This window comes from Lepidothrix coronata, unplaced genomic scaffold, assembly GCF_001604755.1.
Source record: "Lepidothrix coronata isolate B3197 unplaced genomic scaffold, Lepidothrix_coronata-1.0 Scaffold0, whole genome shotgun sequence".
Taxonomy (NCBI): Eukaryota; Metazoa; Chordata; class Aves; order Passeriformes; family Pipridae; genus Lepidothrix; species Lepidothrix coronata.
Genome location: NW_016690180.1, coordinates 5049722 through 5073786, shown reverse-complemented (window position 1 = coordinate 5073786; position 24065 = coordinate 5049722). Strand labels below are relative to the sequence as shown.

General features: G+C 35.3%; 1 protein-coding gene across 1 annotated transcript in view; it reads right to left on the bottom strand.

The window, feature by feature from the left end:
* The window catches only part of SGCZ (sarcoglycan zeta), a 431852-nt gene that overhangs the window by 108132 nt on the left and 299655 nt on the right, over nucleotides 1-24065 (bottom strand). Inside the window, exon 4 of the mRNA XM_017805964.1 lies at nucleotides 679-780. Within this exon, the coding sequence (XP_017661453.1) occupies nucleotides 679-780 (102 nt within the window). The remainder of the gene's footprint in view (nucleotides 1-678; nucleotides 781-24065) is intronic.

Genomic DNA, 24065 nt, shown 5'->3' with positions numbered 1-24065 from the left:
ATTGTTTTTTTTTATTTCATTGACAATGTTAATACAAACAGCATAACTAAATCAAAACAAGAGTTAAAATGAGCTACACTGAATTTCTTAATACATAATAACTTGGTTTTCTTTTTTCCTCTGTAATAACCTGCTGTTATGTGATAAAACAATTACATTTAAACAATATTAAAAAGGGTTTGCTTTGAAAAAATTAATCCTAGAGACATTATTCAATATAGAAAGCTTGCCCCTCCCTAATGAGTAAAAGAAAACAAAAATTAAAATAAAAAATGGGAATGAAAAAGAAATCATTATGTCTAATACCAGAAAAAAAAAAACATTCCTTATTTCACTGCATTTTGCACTTATCACCAGTCTTGTTTTTCTGGAGTTCACATCAAATGAAGACTCAACTGTTCCATTCCCAGTGCTGAGGTAATTTGAAGTATAAAATATACATGCTTTGAATCTCCTTTCATTAGGATAAGACATTTCTTTTAAGAGGCAAGCAAGGTTTCAGAAAAAAAAAAAAATCCTTTTTGACATGAAGGAAGCTTTCACTCTTAAGGCACTCTCAAAGTAAACCTCTACTGATTGCTAATCTAGGAGGTGAAAGAATTAAACTTTGTAGTTTGAGACTGAAAAGATCAATTTACATTAGCTGTAAATTAAGAAATAAAGATGAAAAACACCTACCTTCCGGGAATGGATTTCTTTCACATATAGTGGAAGTAGAAATTCAGATATTCCTTCAAGTCGTATTCCTTTTTTAGTGACTCTCAAATTTCCCATTCCATCCTACAATCAATAATATATATATATATTCACTTTAGGAAATAACCTTACCCAGAAAAAGCTAAAAAGAACACAGTAGTTGACCTAACACCTAAAAACAATGAGTGCTATCCCACAGTCTCCATCTCTCCTTGTGATCTTGGACAGGAGGTAGATGGGCACATTTATAGCCAAAGCTTCACCTAGGATGGAAGTATTTAACTATGCAACCTGATGGTGACCTGCCTACATTATTCCTTGGCTGCACCTAATACAAGAGTACAACTGTAGATCATCAGTATTCCCTTTACTGTAGAGATGAAACTAAATCCTGAATTTTATAATTGCTAAGTAAAAGAAGTAGTTAACTTNATATAAAACATTGGGTAAAGCAATCTATTCATTGTTATATCTTGAATCCTATTTTTGCTTTTCCCAGAAATTAAAATACATAAGAAAGTATCATGTAGAAGAAAGAAAACAGGTTTTGGCAGTTGCTCATTACTACTGAGAGCATGTTGCTGATGAAAAGAACAACTTCCAAAATGCTGAGGGCTGTTTTTAATTGTTTGCTTTTATTTATATGAATAGAAAAGGCACCATTGTAAAAGCCTGGATGAAACAAGCAAATCACATGATTCAATGTTCAGTAAAATATAAACAGAGAAAAGTGGCATAAGGCTTCCATTCTTACAGGAAAAAACAATGAAACCTGATTGATACTCCAGAGACAGAATCATTTTCCACACTGATAGAAATTCAAGGCTTTTTATTCCTAGAATCTTGCAATATATTATATTCCTGACAGAAACATAATTCCTCAGTGTACAGCCAGAGGAATTCAACTTGATCTATCTAAGTGCAAAATTAGCAAATTTAACCTAATTGCTAATTACATATTTTGAAGCCATTGTTGACTCTAGTGTAGTGGATCAGTGAGAACTTGCATTTCTACTCTGCTGGCTGAACTGTGAAACAAGTAGCCTCTCCTTGCTGGGCAACCATAAACAGCTGGGTAACAGTATCCCCAACTGCTATAGCTGAATTGTCAAATAATGCTTCTTAAAAAAGGGATGTCATATGTTACAGTATTTTCCTTGAAACATGTTATAAGATGTTTATACAAATAATTTCACATAAACCCCTCAGGCATTTGTAGGCATTTGTAGGCTTTCTAATACAGAGTGCAATATGAGACAGTGATGCCTGGTTTTGAAAAGGAAGTAAGATAAATTAGAATTTTTTTTCAAATATGCAGTCGCATTAAAAACAATTAACTCTTAATTTGCCCAATTCTATAGTAATAGAATATAAAATTGCAATGGGAAAAGATAATCTGAGAAAATACAAAACACATGCATTTTTGGCAACGAATACTCAACAAGAATTAGGTACTCATATGTTGATTTGGACATAAACAGATTTTCTAACTGAAAAGGAAAGTTCAATACGTTGTTTTATCTGCTTCTGTGGAACGTTTGTAACTGACAGGCACAAAATAATATTCACAATAAAAATGGGGGAGAGAGGAGGAGGAAGTGAAAGAATCCCAACCCCCAAAATATACAGAAACACAAAGTCAAGCTTTCAGAAAACTAGAAATGCTGAAATTAATGTTACCTAGAAAATTTCCATCTGTTCCATCTTGCAAGTATGCATATGACAAAAGTTTATAATTTTATATAATATTTACCTTCCTGAATCTCAGCTAATGCCACGTCACACTGGCACTACTCTCAGTCAGCAGCTACTCACTATTTTGCTTTCACCTCATTATTGTCTTTGCTCCACAGTTATTGTACTCTGTTAAAACTCTGCTTTGAATACAGCACTTTCCGTTTTCTTCTCGGTTTCTGTTGTCATAAGTGTTTATTACTGAAGTTACACAGTTCTTCACAACTATTAATTAATTTTCAAAATACTTTCAGTAGCTTTATATTAAGTGATACTGTTATTATGTTACTGATAGAGACCTAAAGTGCAAAAATTAATTCATTATTTTTTGGTATTTATCATATTCTCTCTGTCTATTTTCAACAGTGAGAAGTTAATTTGTAAAGCAAGATTAAACTGCCAGAGTCTCAGAAACAAACTAATGAGAGAGCTTACTCTGTCCATAAAGGCCTTCTCTTTTCTAAGTGACATTTCTAAGCCCTCATTCTTTAGTTCTTCAGCAATGAGATATCCATTTACTAGAGTCCAACAGACTCAATACAGACAGAGTCTGCACAGACAGAAGTACTCTAGTTTCAGTATAATTACATTATTTGATAAGAGAAGACAGACATTACATTCGGACGCATAACTCACAAATGGTATTATAAAACTGGAATAGGGTGACTTTAACTTCAATATTTTGACAAATGCAATAATCTTCCAGACAATAACTTCCTGCAGTGTGTTATGACTGATATGAAATAAGGCTGAATAGTAAAATAAAGAAAGTAGTCAGATGTACTACTACTATTACATGCTTAATGAGGCTCGCCCTATTAAAAGAATCACTGCCCACTACACTTTTTTCGTCAATAACTCCCCATCAAGTTTAAACAGTGGTTGGAATAAGAAGAGTTTCTTGTTTCATTGAGTAAAAACTATACTGCTACAAATAAAAATTTAAAGGTTTTCACAAGTAAAATAAATTGATTAAAAAATTATTTGTATTAAAAAGATTAATCAGAGGAAGGTCCTTCTGCTAATCTTCCAAATAAACTCCATAAAGTTCAGGTTTTCCAGGCAACTAATACTCAAATATCATTTTGGTGTGATTTGATTTTATTCAAATGTAAAAACAGACTCGAATGAACTTAAAATAAGTAAATGCTAAGTTCAGGTGCTGGGACTGACTGGGATGGAGTTTGCTTCCTCGTAGCAGTCTGTGTCGTGCTGTGCTTTGGAGTTTTGGCTAAAACAGTGCTCATAATCAATGCTTTGGTTATTGCTGAACTGTTCTTCCACAGTGTCAAACCTTTCTCTTTCTCATTCTCAGTTTGTTATATCATGTACAACTTTCCCTTTTTCTCATAAAGAATATAAAAAAACCTAACAGTGATCCTGCCTCACTTTGTTGTTTTCCCTACATAAGACACTAAGAAAAGCAACCCCTGAGCATTACATCCTTAGGATCATGTACTTGAACTTACATACACAAGCACAGAGAAAACTGAAGCACAGTAAATTGAAGCACTGGTTATTCTGAATCGATTAAAACATTAATAAATAACATTTTATATTTCAGGTTTGCATGGTTGTTCTCCTATTGTTCTTTATAATAAAATACACCAAATATCCGCCAGGAAACCCATTGTTATCAATAATATTCAAGTTTTTTAAAACTCATGATGTTAGATGTGATATTGTGCATCATTTCTGAGTACATATTTAAGCCCAGGTTCTGTCTCCAAAAGCTCACAATCTGAAGGAAACACTGCACAAAACATGGAGGGGGAAAAAAAGATAATAACAAAAAAGTAGTGTTTTAGACAAAGTGCCTAAACACATTGTCCTATAAATTAATAAGCATTCACTGTCTTTTCCCTTGTGGGCATCATAGCAGAAGCTAAACATGAAATGGAATGTGGATGATGTGGTTGCATTGGTAGGAAAAAGAACAGATGAAATGTCTAAGTGTACAAACATACTATGCCAAAGGGAAAAAGAAAAGAGGGTAAGATATCAGAAGAAACATCATTAAACTAATGAAGTAGTGGTGAATTTTACTGAAGATGGAGAAAGAATACTGAATTTGATATGATGGCACAAAAAGCAGGTAATGTAGAGGAACAGTAATGGGGATGATTAGGAAGATGAAAGATGTTAGCAGCTATGTTGTTGATAAAATGGAAGATGTACACAAAAGGTTAGGAGGAAGATGACAAAGGAAATTATTTGTATTGTATTCACACATGCAGGAAGCTGGATTTAATGAACAAAGTTGAAGCATAATGCCAGCTGAAGAAAAATGGTTCTTGGACATACTTATGGAAGCACAATTGAAGGAAGAACCATAGGCAGCAGCAGTCCTGCATAAACAAAATGGGTAGTGATATAAGTAACAAAACCAGAGTGTATTCTCCTGGATTACTAGGAAAGATAACTGAATTTCAATAGCCAAAAATAAAGGTAAAACAATAGCAAGTTATCCAGGAAAACTCATTGGAATGGCAAAAATCTGGATTAATGGAAACATCTGCCTTCATTCCATCTGCTGAAAATAATAGCTGACGCTTTGTAGATATCAGGGAAAAGCTGGGGAATAAATTACTGTAGTACAGTGCAGCAGTGTTTAAAGGTATACAGACTAAAGAAAAAATAACATGGAAATTGTTAAAAAGCAAGAAAAGTCAGACTAGTATTCAAACTAACTGGAAATGGAAAAAGAAAAAAGTAATTTCCCCTCAAAATTCTTACCATCCACATACTTCATCCCAAAAGATTTTTTAATATTACCAGAAAATCTATGCTGTTCTATCAGAAAAGACTGAGAACCATTTTAAGACAAACCTCACAAGCTAGGATTCTCATCTGCAGATTTGAGTCCTAGATTTAAAATATTCCCTGATATAGATTTCAGCATCCAAAGAAATGGAATTCTTAATATTTTTACAGTCATGCATTAAGGCACTTGTACCTTCTTAAATATTTTCCTGTATTTGTGACTCGGTTTTCGTTACAAAGACTTAACTTACAATAACATCATGAGCCATGTCAAGGAGGTACTGAAGTACCTAAAGTCAAGTACATCCTGCAGTAACTCCCTGGACTGGCACTTACATTCAGCAAAGCGTGCTTTTCTTATTTAAAAAAAAAAAAAACAACAACAAATATCATTAAGTACGAGATATTCACTACTTCCTTGATCATACTGTAGCAAAAAGCATTAAAGAAATCTATTTTCAAGGCAGCCCAGTCTAAGGAACCTATTACTGTCAAAACCAAGTGATTATTTTCATGTGAGGAAAAAGTGTATCAAACTGGGTAGTTGAACAATTTTACTATTCAAGTGTGACTATAAAACATTGCAGTCTTTACAGTATCTAAGTTTAGACTGTTACTTAGTATTCCAGTACAAACAATGTGTGCTTTTCAAACAGCTTCCACATATCTTTCAATAAGCAACACCTTGCTCCATTGATACACTCAATAAAATAAATGGGAAAAAGAGTGAAGTAGCTTGCTGCAGATTGATCTTTGGCTCTCAGGGCAAAGGAAATCAAAGTGTAAGAAATGCCACAAAGTTGCTTGTAAATAGCTCCTCTTTCATCTAATAGCCTGCTCAACAGAACACTCATCTCCTAAACGATAGCTTCAAGTTCCTTCTCTGCAACTTAAAGGGATTAAAAATACTAACCTTCACATTTTAGATGAGTGTTAAAGCCACAATGACCCAGGGACCTACCTAATCTCCTTGCATATAGCTCAGCATAACAAAAGTCATTGAGAAGTTATTGGTTACATTGGCAAATGGGAAAAGTCTCATAAAGGAGATAATTTCATGAGAAAATTTGAAAAAAAAATCATTTTGGGGGATGATAGTGTGTTCTCACATATCATAAATTTCCTATGGCATGGCTAAACTCCTGATCACTGAAAAACAACGAAAGATATGTATTTGTGAATCAACATTTCAAGCTACCTGAAAGGAGGTTGTAGCCAGGTGGGCGTCGGTCTCTTCTCCCAGGCAACCAGCAGTAGGACAAGAGGGCATGGTCTTAAACTGTGCCAGGGAAGGTTTAGGTTGGATATGGGAAGAAACTTTTTACAGAGAGAGTAATCAGACGTTGGAATGGGCAGCCCAGGGAGGTGGTAGATTCTCCATCCCCGGAGGCTTTTAAGATGAGACTGGATATGGCACTTAGTGCCATGGTCTAGTAACCACGACAGCATTGGATCAAGGGTTGGACTTGATCTTGGAGGTCTTTTCCAACTCGGTTGATTCCATGATTCTATGAATATCCTGCTGACTTTTATAACAGGGCAAGTTAAGAGACTGACAGGAGAAGATAATTTAGAAAGCAGTTTAGTACCACAATTCATCCCTTTAAAAGCACAGCATCAAAATCACCTTTGTCATCAGATCATTCTCAGTCTACAGCCCTGGGGATGGTGTTTGGACACAAAGCAGCTACCTGCTGTTATGTCCACAAAGGAACTGTGGAGGGAAATACTTCAATCCAGGTTCTGCGCTCAAACCAGGGAACGCAGATCTACACCTTCTAAAAACAGAAATGAGGAACAAAAGCCCCTGTAAAAGCCCTTTTGGAAGCTGGTAGAAGACCCATAACCAAAGCGGTGAAGCAGAGAAGCCCATATGATATAAAAGGATATCAATAACAGGTTAGGCATGAGGAGTTCCAGAGAAAAAGTAGTTGACCAGCTGGAAAGGAATGCAGGAGTACCAGACATGGAGGGTGTCTCCAGAGAAGCAGCTGATTAGGGAAGCAAATGGTCCAATCCCTAACAGTAAATGTAGAACCCATCTCAGTGCTAGTGGAACAGAAGCTATATATTACTAACACAAAGAATTATGAGTTAGATTGGATTTGAGGCTCACCAGCCTCAAATGATTATTACCTCAAGCAGCTCATTTGTAATTACAGTAATAATATAACAATCTAGGGAGAGAAGGAGATGGAATAATTCAAATTCACGTAGTACATCTTGTTGAGGAAGAATAATCAGGGAGCATGAATAAATTCACTTGTTCTGAGGTTCAGACCAAAAGGGAGAAAGAATTAAGTGACTGCAAAGGACAGTTACAAAGTTAAAGAAAAACAAAACAAAACAAAAGCAACTAACCAATAACAACAAACTAAAAAACCAAAACACTGCCACTTTGGGATTTCCCTTGAAGGATCAAGCAGATGATGAATATGTGAAGAGTAAACCAGAGCAGAGACCTCAGTGATAACATAGGCTACTGCCCAACATCCTTTGTGAATACAGCAGAAGACAGGATGCAGAAGAAGCTCCTGAAATGCTTTCATTACAAGAGTAATAAGAATAGGGACTGCTTCCCATTTGCCTCCAATTCACAGAGAAGAAACAGCTAAGAATGTGACTATGAAGTGGTAATGTAGTTGGGATTGGTCACAAAAGGACAGAATTCTTGAAAGTTAGAATAGAAGGAAGATGATTCAAACTAAAAGCAATGTATTTCAAGAAGGCAAAATTCAGTAAAAGGGCTCTTAGTGAAATTTTCCTGTGACACTTGCCTAAGGTGAAAAAGGAATTAGAGTGAAATAGTAGCTCTTTAACAGACTAATTTACCCAAAGAAGAAGAAAGGCGTGTGATAGATACTGAAGAATATTGATATTTTGGATTGTTTTCTTCCCCTGCTTTTTATATTTCTTCTTTAGTCAAAGGTTAACATAAATTGGTTTTCTGTTTTATTTGGTGCACCAGTAATAAAGGACTAAGATCCTGCAAGGAAAGGATGAATGCATTCACGAATACTTGTATAACCTAGGTATTTTCAAGCCAACTGAGTAAAACAAACTTCATCTTGAGGTATACAAAATCAGCAAATGACAAAATATTAGCTAAAATGTGCCTGCAACAGTGACATAGCTCAGAGCAGTAGAGTGCAGCAATCCCTCCTTTCCCCACTTACTCCATGTTGGCTCAGACTGTGGGGCAGTGAAGGGGATTCCTTTTGGATGAAATTAAATCAGAAGATCTGTTCAAAGTGCAGCAACAGTCTCTAAAAGGAACAGAAAGGTCTGAATCAATGTGTGATCTGCAGCACAAGCAAGTCCCACAGCAAGTACCAAGTGCACATGTACTGACAGAATGCTCTCAAACCAGAGACCTCCTGTGTTCTTCTGCTTCTTGTGCCACTTAAAAGGCTAAAGGTCTCAAGGTCAGTAACCAGTTCACACAGATGCTCTTAGCTAAGGGCATTCTTTTATATTGTACCAAGACCTCCTATGGTTGAATATACTTTCTTCTTCTTTCAGCTGTTATATCCCTCTTCAGCATTTTTCTGATTTGCTTGTCTCATCTGCCCGCCTCTTTCTTTTTTTTTTTAAATTAATAATGATTCCACTTTTCCATCTCTACTTCCCTATCAACTTCTTTGGTCTCATAAAAGATATTACAGTCATAGTACCAGTTCATGGTCAAGTCAGCTTGACCAAGTCGGCTACATCCCCTTGCATCCGTAAGTTCTGCATCTACTGTCAGTTGTCCCCAGGACTTCGCACTTCCGTTTGTCCAAACTCCGCATATCCTTTCATTTACCCTGCCCCTTGCTCATACAAAGGAACAACTGAGGGGTTGGAAGTCATTAATTTCACGGTGCCACTTGATCATTTGCCCCTGCCACAAGACTTAAGACATCATCTCTTCCATGCTAAGCCGTTGTCTGGCCAATACCCAAATTTAGAGTCAGGAAGCAACAGGCACTATGAGTTACGTCTAAGTGAACAACAACTGAAATAAGACTTGCTTTGATGAAGAAGGGCATAAGAAGACCCATGTGCTCCTGTCACCTCCGCTAAATGGATGAAAGGATGCTCTTTCATCTGAAGAATTTCATGCTGAAGCAACATTGAGAAGCGTGGACATAAAGGATAGATGAGAGCAAACTGTAAAGGTGAAAACTAGAAAGGCAGAATTGGCATTTATCTTTTAAAAAGCAAAACAGTGGCAGTAAAAATCAACTTACCTTGAATCCTTTAAAAAATATCATGAACTCTACCAGAATAGATAATCAAACAAGCTATTTGTAGGAAATGCTCATGAGATCTATGAGATGCAAAACAATGAAAAAACAATAACAGAATAAGGATAACACAAGGGGCAATGCGAATAACCATAAAGTAATGGGGGGAGAGGGGGAAGATGCACAAGGAAGGGCTAAGCTTGATGATGTTGTTCAGACTGGAGAAGAGAAATTAAGGAAGCATATGATAATTTTAACATATGAAAACACTTTCTTCATGCCTACTGATAATTAAACAATGAACAGTGAACTTACAATGAAGAAACTCAGAATCAAAAGGGTGTCAGTAGACTATTTAGACTTTAGAAACTGGACCAGAAAGATGTTGCATAGTTGCGCAATATCCATCTGAAAACATTTTAAATAACTTTTTGGACAAATATCAAGAATGATGCACAGTTTAAGCTATATTGCAGCAAATATACAGGTGACTTTTGGAAATCTCTGACATTCTGTCTATAATTATATATATTTCTATGCAGAGACTATTACACACAGCATGTACCTTCACAAGGTGCCTCTTCTTTGTTGAGGAAATCCTTGTAAAAAATACATTTAAAGCTCTTTTAAGCCCACTTTGTAACACTGCAAATACCTAAGCCACACAATTAAAGAAAAATCAAAAGATGGTAGAATACATCGAAATTTATAATTTCTTATTATTTTTTGCAGAATATACTTTTACCATGTTTACTCTATTTACGGCATTTTACTGAGTCTGTCTCTAGACAAGTGAAAATAAGAATGTTGTTTTCATACAATATCTCACAGTTGTCAAAACAGAGCCTATCTGCATATTTTTCCAGACAATTTTTAATATTAAGAAAAATTAGAAAGAAGGAACATTCTAAGGGATGAAGAAGGAAGTATATCAGATTTTTCAATGATTGCCCTTTTTGATATTATAAGTATAATAATTTGTTCTAACATTGCTTTTGAATCCAAGTAGAATCATTATATTTAACATATGATCTCAATTTCAACACTTATTGCTGATTTCATTAATCAGCAAAATATATGTACACTTGGTTTAAGAACTGTACAAGTGTTTTGCCTTGACTGTTTCAGGATTATGACAAATTGACTGTGGTGATCACCAGTAAACACTAACAAAGTTTTATTGAATTGCAAGAAATCAAAATACCTGTTCCTAGTCTAAATAATTAACATAATCTATATGTGTGGAGTGGGTTTTTGTAGAAAAAGTACTAGAATAATGGAACAAGCATAATTTCTTATTGTGCAGACAGTAAGACAGTTTCAAGAATACCTGCATAAGGTGTTCTGTAGTGCATTGAAACATGCAGTAGGTTATTCACATCATTTTCCTACATTCATTTTCCTCATCATTCACAGGAGAAGGGTGAGCAGGGTCCTAGTTTAGATATAGGATGGAAGATAAAAAAGGCCCTGAAAACTGGGCTGACAGCAGACTGAGAACAATCTGTTTGATTATGTTCTTTTAAGAGAAAACTGAAATGAAACCCCAGAGAGCACAAATCCAGTTGTGAGTAGTGTACCATTGTACTTCATTGCAAAATGAAGATATCCATTGATGCAAGTCTGTCAGATGTGGACACACACTGGGGTGATTAAAATGCATTAAGATTATGCCATAGCCAGACATAATGCAGCTGTCAAATAACAGCAAGAATTACTCAAACACAAGAAAGGGCACCAAGCTTTCAAAGACAATGTATAGCATTTTATCTGCCTGTTATGCAAACTTATCGACTTATCTCATACACACCTAAAAATGAGGTCTAAAAAACACAGAAACTTAAAAGTGTATCTTGGATTATAGAATATATTTTCATGCAGTATCAGTAGTTATGCGTCTCTATTTCTTTAGTTAATTAAGACAGCAATAGAAACAGTCATCGCAGTTGGACTGCTCCTCCTGTTTGACTCATCCAGCCACCCAGGTGCTCAGAGTAGTTAGAGAAGCTTGCTCAGGACACTGTCCAGTTGGACTTTGACTGCCTCCAAGGATCGGGACTCCACAACCTCCTTGGGCAAGCTCTTTCAGTGCCCAATCAATCTTATAGAAAAACAGGTCCTTTAGGTGCATTTTACTTCAGTTTAAAAGCTAAAATGTCTGTCTCAATTTTTTACACTATAAAAATAGTAAGAGAACATAACATATTGTCAAGGACTCAGACTCAAACCTGGAATATACAGAACTAACATGAAGTGCCTACAATGAAATGGAGAGGCTCTTACTGCCTATGGTAAGGGAAATCTTGGGTCAGGTGAGGGCACTGAGATTTCTGACACCAATTTTTAGTCAGTATTTCATCAAATATATGCAATACAATTTTCAATATCTGAGTTTTAATATCCTAAGAAAATTGTTATTTTTAAATAAAGTTGAATAAATGTGACAAAGGATGGAATCTAGTGCTTTGTCATTTTTTTTTCCTCATGAGCGAATAACAACCTTATAATGACAACCTGGTCAAATGTGAAAATTATTTCAAATTTTAACTTATTTTGAATTTCATATTCTTTTAATAGAGGTCCGAGATTTATTATAATATTCACACAGAAATGGAGATCATAAAGGACTAGAGTTTATTTCTTCAGCAATTCAATTTTACTTAGCTCAATTTTTATATTGAGTTTCCCTGGAACTTTAAAGTTTTTCTCTCAGATAGGTACTGACTGTTGATGACACGATACAAAGAAATAGAGAAGTCATAATTTAGGTTGCTAATATTTCCAGTGCCTCATGCACACATTTTCACAAATGTCTGGTCTGATAAATACTATATGCAGACTGAAAAGCATCCTAACCCTACATTCCTGAACCTATCTTTATAAATCCAAAGTTTGCAGACGTTCAGAGCGATGTTAGTCCCTACCTTCAACATAAACAATTTACATAATAATGAGAAAAGGAGAAGGAAAAATATGTTGTTAAATCCAAATCCCACAATCAAAGTATTCTATCTCCAAGCTCCTGATTTTCAATGCCATAAAGAGCTTAAAGAACCCAGATATATCAAGAACTTAGACATTTTCAGAAAAGGCAAATCCCATTCACCATTTCCAAAACGTATTTTCAGATTTTAATTGCATTTTTCATTGCTATTTCATAAGCATCACACTGACAGATACAGTCACAGAATGCTGAGTATCTGCACTACTACATAGCACCCAGCCTAGGAAGACAGATTGCATCAGCTGAAGTATCCTGCATTGCAAACAAGTTTTCTTGATATCTAAGAATCCACAGTACATTTCAAGAATATATTTAACAATTATGAAATGAAGTTGCCACTGAATGATACTAAAAGGAAAAAAAAATCCAAACTAACCCACAAAATAAATACAAACATGTACTAAATAAAAGACTACATTAAAACAAGCAACATAACACCAGAATCCAGACTGCTCTTTTGCATTTTAATCTCTAACATGCACTGTGTTGTAGCACATTTCTCAAAAAAAAATATCTGACATCTTATCTCTACAGTTTCTGAGATAAAATATATGCATTACCATTCTGAGATTAAAGTCTACATTTACATGTGTAAGAAATTAGATCTAAGAAAGAGTAATAAAACAGACTGTTAATCAGAATATTATATATGTCAATTATGTTTCTTATACATTGGTATATCATATAGCTTCCAGTTTTAAATAACTAAAAACTGTTGGCAGGTCCATCTGTTTTGTTATTCCCTTTGGCATAGGTTAAGTATATCACAGAGGTCTGGAATAGATTATATGTTGTTTTATTAGATTAATTTAATAGTGTATTGACATTAGTATATGTCAAAGTTAATGGCTTTTTAACAGTACATGCTAATGATTAACTAGAAATACTGAGGAGGGGTGAAGGTTTAGGTTTAAAAAAGATTAATACAACAAGCTTTTAAAAATTACCATACATAAAACAGAGAGACATATTTAAAAAAAACAAAAGAAACGAAAAAGCCCCCTGAAACTAGGCTCTCTCTTCCTTTCATTCTGGGAGTAAAAGGAGGTGCTTATATTTTACCAACCCTGTAAGTATTCTCTATAATCTCATTTTTCTCAAAATATTTTTCCCTGAAAATGAGATAAAGACTGTAAAAAAAGAACGAATATGACATCAATATGATATTATATCTAGAAAAATAAAATAGAGAAAAAAATTGTCATTCTGATCCAAGTTTATTAAATCAGGACACTCTTTACTAAATTCTAGTTGCAAAGCAGAACAGAAGCACATTACGTTCACCCTGCACATCCCCCAATTTCCAAAAAATCCAAAGAATAAGAGTTATAAAGATAACTTTTAAAAATAGTAAAAATATTTTCTTATACTGTGTTTTTTAAAATAGTGCATAACAAAGGGAAGTCATTAAGTCATTTTCTTCAGAGAGTTAAAAAATAAATTTGAGAGAAAATTGAGATAAAATCATTTAGGGGAACAAAAAGACAGTATTTTTACAGATACTTAGAACAATGGGATTCAACAGAGTTTTTCCCAAACATCTGTCAATGTCTAAAATTAGTAATACATATTTTACCTATATACAAATATTTAATGTTATGCAGTAATGATATTTAATTTCATCAATTGAAATATAGTATTTCTCCATAGCTATATAATGAATCTGATCATGAAATGGCAGATACAAAAAAACCCCTACCCATAAATCCTTAGATCCTAAAAACTAGTATCTATGATTTTCTGTTGCTACTCCATGCCCCTTCAACCCTTTTATTTCATTCCTGTAAGTCTCTTCCATTGAGCGGTAACTTAGAAATTTATGGTATAGAATAAACTTGCTGGGTTTAAAAAACTCTCAGTGGGTTGACTTCAGTTATATTCAAGGCCTCTTACCTGCAAGGGTCTTCACAAGGCTTTGTACTCATGACTCTCCCTACTATTTTTGTAAAAAAATAAATGGGTGGTTTGTTTAGTGTCTGGGGTTTTGTTTTGGTTTTCTTGTTTGCTTATTTGTTTGGTTTTAGTTTGTTGGGGTTTTTTTTGGTGTGAAATAGCCTTTATTTCTACCTGTACCAGATTATGTTCCTTTCAAATGTTGTAACTAAAAACCTCATTCCACAGTAGTTCTCTATTAACTTCATAATAACATTTTCTTCAATATTATTGCATGTTTTGAAAATTCTGTTATAGGTGGATTATTTTTGATTGATGTTTAATAGCAGCGTAAAATATAGACCAATCTATAACAATTAGACATAACTTACAGAGCATTCTATAACAATTAGCATGAACACTGAGCTATATTCAAATTTCAAAACACTTCAGTCACTTTATGCAGACAATAATTTCAGTGAGAATAATAACACTTCTGAGTCATATATGCTCGAAGAAATGGCCCAATAAATTCAACAGCCTGCATGTAAAATGTCCCCACACTGTGCTTAGTCAGCAAGAGACTTCTATATGGAAATGCATATGTATGCAGACAATGACAAACATTACTTTAGATTGACACCTCCTCCAGCAATGCTCTCCGTTGGAACCTGATGAACTACGAACTCCAAGAACAAACCGCTAGTTGGGTAAAAAAGGCTGCACCACTCTATACACAGGGCAGCAGTCAAAGATTTTCTGTACACATGGTAGCCAGTTCTAAGCAGAGTGTCTAAGCCAATAGCACCCCCTGGAAACTGCCACAGAGCACAAGAATTCCCATCCCCAAATGAAAGAAATCAGGTAAGGCAGGCAAGAGACCAACATGTCCAAGTTGAGACCTGATGGTCAAACTAATGGGCAAGAAGCAAATGCATGGGCAGTGGAAGCAGGGATGCTGGGAAGAGTATAGGAATGCTGCCCAGTTGTGGAGGACCAAGGTGCAGTTGGAGCTCAACTTGGCAAGGGATGAAAGAATAGTAACAATAACAATAATAATAATGGCATATTATTATTATTATGGGTTGATCTGTCATCCAGAAGAGACAGGTCAAAGAAGGCATATCCCCATGATAAGCAAGGTTGACAAACTGGTAACAATGGGTGAGGAGAAGGCTGAGATACTCCACACCTTTTTTCCCCCCAATCTTCATCGGCAATCTCTCTTCCCACACCTCTCAATTGGGTAGACAGCAGGATGGGGACTGGGGAAGCAAAATGCTTCCCAATGTAAGAGAAAATCCAGTTTGTTACCACACAAAGTAAGTGAACATACTTAACTCTGTGGGACCTGATGACATTCATCCCAGAATCCTGAGGGAACTGGCTGATGTAGTTAGCAAGCCCCCCTCTGTGATATTTGAAAACTCATGGCAGTCAGGTGAAGTCCTAGCGACTGGAAAAAGGGAGACTTTGTACCCATCTATGAAAAAAGGCAGAAAGGAGGACCCTGGGAACTACTAACCTGTCAGACTCACCTCTGAGTGTGGCAAGATCATGGAACAGATCCTTCTAGAAGCAATGCTAAGGCACACAGAGGACAGGAAAGTGATTCAAGTTAGCCAGCACAGCTTTGTCAAGGGCAAGTCCTGCCTGACCAAACTAGTGGCCTTCTGTTATAGAGTGACTACATCAGTGGACACCAATGTCATCTATCTGGACTTCTGTAAAGCCTTTGACATAATCCCCTCCAACATCCTTCTCTCTAAACTGGAGAGATATGGATGTAATGGGTGGACTATTTGGTGGATAATAAATTGTCTGGATCATAGAATCTTTCAAGTTGGAAAAGACCTCCAAGATCATTGAGTCCAAGTGTTAATCCAGCACTGCTGTGCTCACCATTAAACCACATCCTGGAAGTATTCAAAAAAGATGTAGTTGTGCCACTTGGGGGATGGCAATTCCGCTGCTTCCCTAGACAGCCTGTTCCAGGGCCACCCTTTCCATGAAGAACATTTTCCTGATATCCAATCTAAACTCCTCTGGTGCAACTTGAGGCTACCTCCTCTTGTCCTGTTGCTTGTTACCTGGGAGAAGAGAGGGGCACAAAAATGACCAGAGGGATGAAGCATTTCTCCTGTGAGGAAAGGCTGAAAGACTTTACCTGGAGAAGAGAAGGCTTCAGGGAGACCTTATTGAGGCCTCCCAGTATGTGAAGATGGCTTATAAGAAAGATGGGGACAGACTTCTTAGTAGTGATAGGACAAAGGGTTATGATTTTAAGCTAAAAGAAGGTAGTTTTAAATTGGATATTAGGAAGCAGTTTTTCTACAGTGTAGGTGGTAAAACACTGGAGTAGGTTGCCCAGAGAGGTAGTGGGTGCTTCATCCCTGGAAACATTCAAGGTCAGGCAGGATGGGTCTTTGAACAACCTTATCTAGTTGAAGGTATCCTTGCTCATTGCAGGGGGGTTAAACTAGCTAACATTTAAAGGTCCCTTCCAACCCAAACTATTCTGTGATTCTATTATATGTCATACTCTAAAAATTTTGTTCAAGACCTGGATGAGGAGACAGAACACCCCCAGAACAAATCTGAGGATGTTGCTAAATGGGAAAGATAATAAGTGAGGAGCTGATAAAGCTGAACAGCAGAGCTTCAGACGGTGGGAAAAAAAATCTAACAATTTCTACCAAGACATGCATAGTTACCCGTTTGGGAAGAATAATGACACCCATTTATACAGGCTGGTAAACAACTAGCTAGTACCAACTCTGCTGAAATGCATCTGAGGCTTACAGCAGATGTCAGGTTAAATACAAGACTGAAGGAAATTTCTATCTCCCTCTACTTGGTCCTGATGAGGCCACATGTGGAATACATGGCCAGTTCAGCATCCGCCCCACCTCAGCTCAAGAGTGATGTTTAAAGCCAAAGAAAGTCCTGTGCAGAGCTGTTGAGATGGTCAGGATCCCAGAGCACAGGACTTATAAGACGACATTGGGGAAGCTGTTTAGTGTGGTGATGTGGCCAAGGGGAGATATAACACAAATTTTAACAGTTACAAAGCAGTTACAAAGATTTGGAGCCTCAATTATGGCACTAAAACAAAGACTCATCACCACAAATTGCACTCTTCAAGTCTCAGGCTGAACATTAGGAAAATTATTTTCCTAGGAGACGAGGACAGTTTGTGAGCACAGTGTTGAGAAACACTCTAGAAGTTCCATACTTGGAAGTTTTCCAGACACCAGCTGAACCCACTCTGCTGTTTGTGACACTTGACACAGGAGGCTGGGACAGAGGACTTACAGGGGTTCCTTCTATCAATATTCCCGTGAGTCTTTGTAAGCAAAAAAAATTCATTGGAAGAATCTGTACATATTTACTGCTACAAAAGAGGTATATTCTTTTGAAAAATGTTGCCTCCTGTAACATAATATAATGTAGAAATGGAACAAAAACTATGAATAAAGAATAAAAAAATAAGCTTTGCTTACAAAAACTAAGGTTGAAAAGAGGAAATTAATTTAAAGACAGTATGAGGGTAGTACAGAAAGATAAAACTAGAGTTAGCCTGCTAGAGGTAGAGCAGAAAAAAATGAGTGAAACAGATAGCTGTCTTATATGAAAATGAGAGGAGCAAAAGCAAATTAAAACTTGAAAAAAAGAGCAGTCCAGCTATGCAACTAAATTTTGGAGCTCCATGCCACAATTCAACACTAAATCCCGGTAATTCAAAATATAAGCCCAGGATTAAGTAACAGAAATTTAAAGGTGGAAAAAAGCCATCCAGTTAGGATTTCAGTAACTGAGCATTCACTAACAGACTTTCTGAAATATTTTCTGCAACCTGTACCAGTCACTGTCAGTATGAAGGGCAAGACAGTTCACAGGTGTACCTGGAGAAGGCTTTGAAGAATGGAAAGGCTTAAACACACAAAAGTCAGGTTTGAAGCAGTTTCTACCTTTTAAAAGGTTGACAGTATTGAAGTACCCATGTGACAAGACCCTGGAGTTTCATCTTTCCATTTTTCCATAATAATAAATCAAGGGGTGATACAATTTATTCTAATGCGCCTTTTGAATTCCAGCTGTTAAAATTATGCGCTCTTAGCACGAAAACAATATATTATTACTGCTAAGTGTTATTTATCATTTCAGATGTTAAATTCTTAGTGGTATTAATTATTTATAGGGCAAAGCCAACTCAGCTATTAAAATGTAAAATATGGATGCAAAGTGTCCTTTGATAGATATCCTTTGAAATATAGAAGTGTCATAAATCTTCCAGCTGGGTATCTTTCCAGTTTAAACCCTTCAAATTATATGAACTTATCATAAATGCTTTGTGCTGTTCAGTTTAAGTAAGCCACCTATTCACTAGATAATTCAACGTGCTTTGCAACAAGATTAGATATTTGCAATTCACAGCAAGAAACTTCTATGAGCAAACTCCAAAATCCCAGTTTCGGAGTACACTTTGCAGCAGGTAGGAATAACTGCCAACTGTGGTAGAAGCTTTTGCATTGAAGAGCACACTTTGCTTGCAAGTACAATAAAGACACAAAAAAGCATTTTCTATCAAGATGACAAAGCATCAAAATTTTCTTCATAGATATAGGAATGACATTGTTGTAATTAACACTTAGTGGTTTCATAAAGTATTTGGCATTCTAAACCATAATAGAGACTGCAAAAAATGAGAATCAGTCTGGCTTGTACATTAAGTCAGGTGTGATGTTAAAATTTAAATAATAAAATGTTTGAAGTTTAAATAATTCTAGAGGATGTTCCCCTCTTTAAAGAAGTAGAAGTAAAATCAGAAAAAAAATTATCTCTAGACATTAATATTTAGCTGTAGCTGTAATTACAGTCCATAATAACATCTCTAAAAATAGAAATCTGGAGAGGGAAGTGGGGGCAGAGAAGAACTCCAAACTTATTCAAAGGCTTGTAAAATTATGAAATTATTATCTTTTATTTATATATCATATGTATTATTACATTATATTTCTGTAAGTATAGATCATAATTTCTTTAAAAAATTAACTGCTGAATGTCCCTTTATTTTCTGGTAAGAAATAAATACAGAGTTAAAAATATGTGAATTGAATCTGAATCAGGGTGAATAAAAGCACCCAAGAATTCTAACATAACCTAGTGGTAGCACTACATAATCTAACTCAGCAAGTTTCCTGGCAACAAATAAATCAGGAAATAAGTTGATCATGAACTATCTTTTCTTATAAAGTATGCTACTTCAGAGATTTACTTCGAGGTAGAAAGAATAGTGTGGGATTTCAGTTGCACAGTCATTACAACACCATGGCTGTACATTCCCTTTATGTAACCTGTCTGATTCTTCAGTATTAGGCATTTTAAGTAGTCAAGTTATACAAAGCAGATCCCTGACATGTGTCACTTATCAGATGACAACAACGATGTAAGGTATTTGTAGCTACGACTTCAGCTGAAGAGTGGCAGCAGCAGCTGGGATTTGAAAAAATTTAGTCCCTTCTACCTGAAGGCAAGGGATAAAATTTTCCCAGACTGACCCTAGAGGGTTTGGTTTTTTGTTTTTGTTTTTTTTTTAAACGAGGGCCACAGTTATGAGAAAATTGAGACAATGAAAAACAATTAAAGACAATAAAGGCTTTCACAAGAGAGGATTTGAACACAGTACTGGGAGCTCAGGGAATTCAAATTGCTAAATTCTCAGGTAAAAAGAAGGACTTTAGGGGATTGCATAGTCAGTATATTTAGAGAGGTATAGGTTTCTCCTTGGCAAATGAACACACACCACCCTTGCATAAACATCTCCAATGCCATTCACTTTCATGATGAGATGGTGAGTTCTCATATCATTCAATAAGTGAGATAGTACATCTAAAGAACAAATAATGCCCCCCTTATTATGAGGAATAAATTGAGCTCCTTAAGTATTTAATTATAAAACTCATTTTCAAACCAGTGCATGTGTACACAATTGAGCCTTAAAGTTCTTTTCAGCTTATTGTTATTCTTTTAGAAGTAAAAATACAAGAGAAACCACAGTATTTCCCTTAGGGCATCAAACCCAAATTAAATGCAAAGGGTGAGTGGAGGGTAAGGTTCTTAATCTGTTCATTTTGAGGTTTTTTTTGTTGATGTTGGGTTTTTGAGAGTTGGGAGTGTTTAAGGGTTTTCTTTAAGTTTGGTTTGGTTTTTTGTTTATTTGTCTTTAAATATGTTCCACAATAGCACCAGTCTCTTGCCCTGCTACATCAGATTATCCTTTATGACTTTTAACTCTTTTCTAAAGACTTTTTTTCAAGATATAATCCCTCAACCTGTTGCACATTCGATGTTTTTTTTTTGTCCCTAGCTACATAATTTCTTTTCAGTGTCTATTTGGTTTTCAGGGTTTGTTTGTTTGTTTTAACACAGCATTTATATGAATGTTTGATTTATATGATGTTACAATGTACTATTAGCAATTTTGCATCCTCAAAAATTGTCACACAACCAGTATTTATGTTATGCCCTATATGCAGCTATAACCTTTTAATAATAATCTCTGGCATCAACTACAGATCGACAGCAACAAAAATACTGATGATAAAAATCGCTGGAGAGATTATGACATTCATTTATGCTCCAAGGCTGACCAGACAGTGTTTAAACTTTTAAGTACCTCTCTATTTCATTTTGTATTGAATAAGAAAGAGTAATATAAGAAAGAGTAATATAAAATTATGTCAAAAGCCTTAAACTGTATTGATCACAACTATTACTTTATCAAACAGTATGTAATACTGCATTTTACATAGTCTGCGTTATGAATGCTGAGTGGTGGGCCAGAGAATAACTGCAGTAATGTTTTTGTTGTCTCTTTTCACTTTTTCTTACAGCACCAGACCTACCAAGAAAGAGGAGAAGATCCTTTGCTTGACTGAGTGCAGGGATAATTAAGGTGACCAAAACAAGATAGAAAGCATCAATTTTCTAACACAGATCTGAATATGTGCATAGCATGAGTCTCACATAAAAGAAAAATAAAAGTCTCCATTTATGTACTGAAGTACCTTTAAGAGACTAACAAAGTATTTGCACTTTTATTCTGTCTTCTCAAAAGGAGAAAAAAAAAAAAGTCAACAATATTTGCTACAATATTCACTACAGGAAAAAATTGAGATATAGCAAGGATTTTTAATTAAAAATTTTGCTGTGGTCTTCCAGTGCTTTGAGAAAATTATATCCTGTAAAACACCAGATGAATTACTTTTGAGCTGCAAAGCATTACATTATGTTCTGTTTGTACTGTACTCGTAACTTGCCTAGAGCATGGAAGACACGAACACTGATCACTTACACTAGTTTCCAACACTTTCTTTTTTATGTCGATGTTAATTCATAACAAAAGGAAGAAACAGAAACTCCAAACAGTACTACATACATACATATAAAACCACATGAATTTTGTATATTTTTATATATATACATACACATATAAAGATGGATGGAAACCAGTCATCTTTACCTAACAGAAATGACCTGTTTCAGAATGCACCCTTTTATGAAAAAAATCCAAGATCTTTTAAAGGTCCTTCCAACATTTTTGGCACTCATTATTATTAATACTATAAGTGTTATTCTTAATTTCTCACACCAGAGACTAAAATGAAAGATAACTTGACTCTCAAGTAGCTTATATTTCTCTATGTGAACAACTTATTAGTAACACGTGATATCCTAGGGGGTAGAATCATGTTCTGACATTATCTTACACCTCAAGAGATAAAAATAATATGTCATAAGAGCTAAGCTAAAGATGTAATCTCTTGTGGTCCATTGATCTCCAATACTTATAATTGAATAGCCCATACAACTTGTTACAAGTGCATACAAGGGCTGAAACTTTATCTATATAACATCCTCTGTCCTGTAAATAAATATCCTCATCCCATAAATATAGTGTTTAGTTTTCAAATTAAAGAGATTATGACACTGGAGACACTTCACAAAAAACAAAAGAAAAATAACTTATTCAAGGAATTAATATAATTGTGCTTACATTTACAAAACAAATTCATCCTACTCTGTTTAATTTTCTCATTAAATAACTTGTTAAAAGTAATTAAAATCTGTCTTTCCTTAGCAGGGGAAAGACATCTGTGGAGTACCATTAAATTGTTTTTGCAGACAGTGACAAAGACTGGTACTCCTATTTAGAAAATACTTCAAAGGGGAAATATTTTCTATTTCTGAGTTCAACTAATAATCTTCAGAAAAATATTAGTCACTGTGACGCTGAAAGTGCTAGGGAAATAATCTCTCTGCTTAGCTTTTTTATAATTAAATTTTATAAAATTACACTTCACAGACTTTCAAAAATTTAAAGGGAGTGAATTACCTTGGACACCAAGAGGGGGAGAAGGAAAAAGAGACACTGAGAAGAAAATGCAATTACCATAGGAGTTTATCTTTTTACAGTAGCCATATATAATGCTACATTAAGTCTGGTGAATCCTGTAGAAAACTACATTAAAATCTACTGCACTCAATAAAAAAAAAAAAAGCGTATTTTGTTTTAAGCTTCTAGATCTAAATGAAGGATGATTATTGAATATACACTGTTACAAAGGTGTCTGCACATTTTCAGAAAAAAACTAAACAAACAACATTGCTGAAGTCACCTTTTTTTCTTTAGAAAAGCAGCTCCCTATTAATTTTTATTGTTCATCGACTATGCCTGTTCCAGCACAAACAGATCCAGTATTATCCAACACACAGATGCCTTGAGGACAGACAGCATCATAGTTCAGCATAAGCTTTCCTTACACAGTTCATCAAGGCCTGGGAAAATCAAGATTTCACAATAAATACATAAGTTGGAGTAACACAAAAGTTATTCGATGTATTTTACTCTCCACGCAAATAAATTTTCATCTCTACAGTCTCACAATGATTTTGATATGGGAAATCCATTTTAATTATGAGTTTGTTATATAATGGTTACATTTAAAAAAATTTTGCCCAACAGAATCTATTTTTCTGTAACAGTTATAAAATTTCTTCTATATTTAAGTGTCACTCCTTTGTTGGTACCTTTTAAGTTCTCCTTTCCATTGTAACAAGCCTCACACCCACTCTGTGTAACACTCTAATCTGCTTCCAATGAGCACTGGTCCCTGGGCTGGGAAGACAAGTAAAACTTGGAAAGTATTGCCACTGTACAGGCAACTTCAAAAGTTTAATTGAAAACTTACTATCTGCAGTCTGCTTATTTGGGTGTTTTTTCCTCTCCCAAAACCTGAACATTACGAAGAGAGAAGAGTAAGCCAGACTGCCAGAACATTAAATATTAGTGACAAGCAAAATGTTTGTTGATGTTTTGTTGATGAGAAATTAATTCTCTGTGTGCTCATAATGCTGCTCATTCGAGAGGAGGCACTTACACTCTGCAAACAACCCTAAGCCCTGTGTCCAAGACAGGACATGAGGCTATTTAAATGGTTGGTGTAAGGGTCTGATCAGGAGAAACACACAAATTCCTCTTTTTCAGGAGAGCTGTGGATTGTTCATGCATGTATATTTAAAAGGAAAGAAATAATGTGTGACTTTGACAGGTGGTTGTAAACTCTTGAGTGATAGTAACTCTTAAAATAAGTTACCTCTGCTTTCTCATTAATTAAGTTATGTTGTTTAGCTGATTTATTATTATTTTCAAGTTTATATAGGCAGGGGAAACAATCTCAGGAAAAAAAAAGTGAAAGTTGACT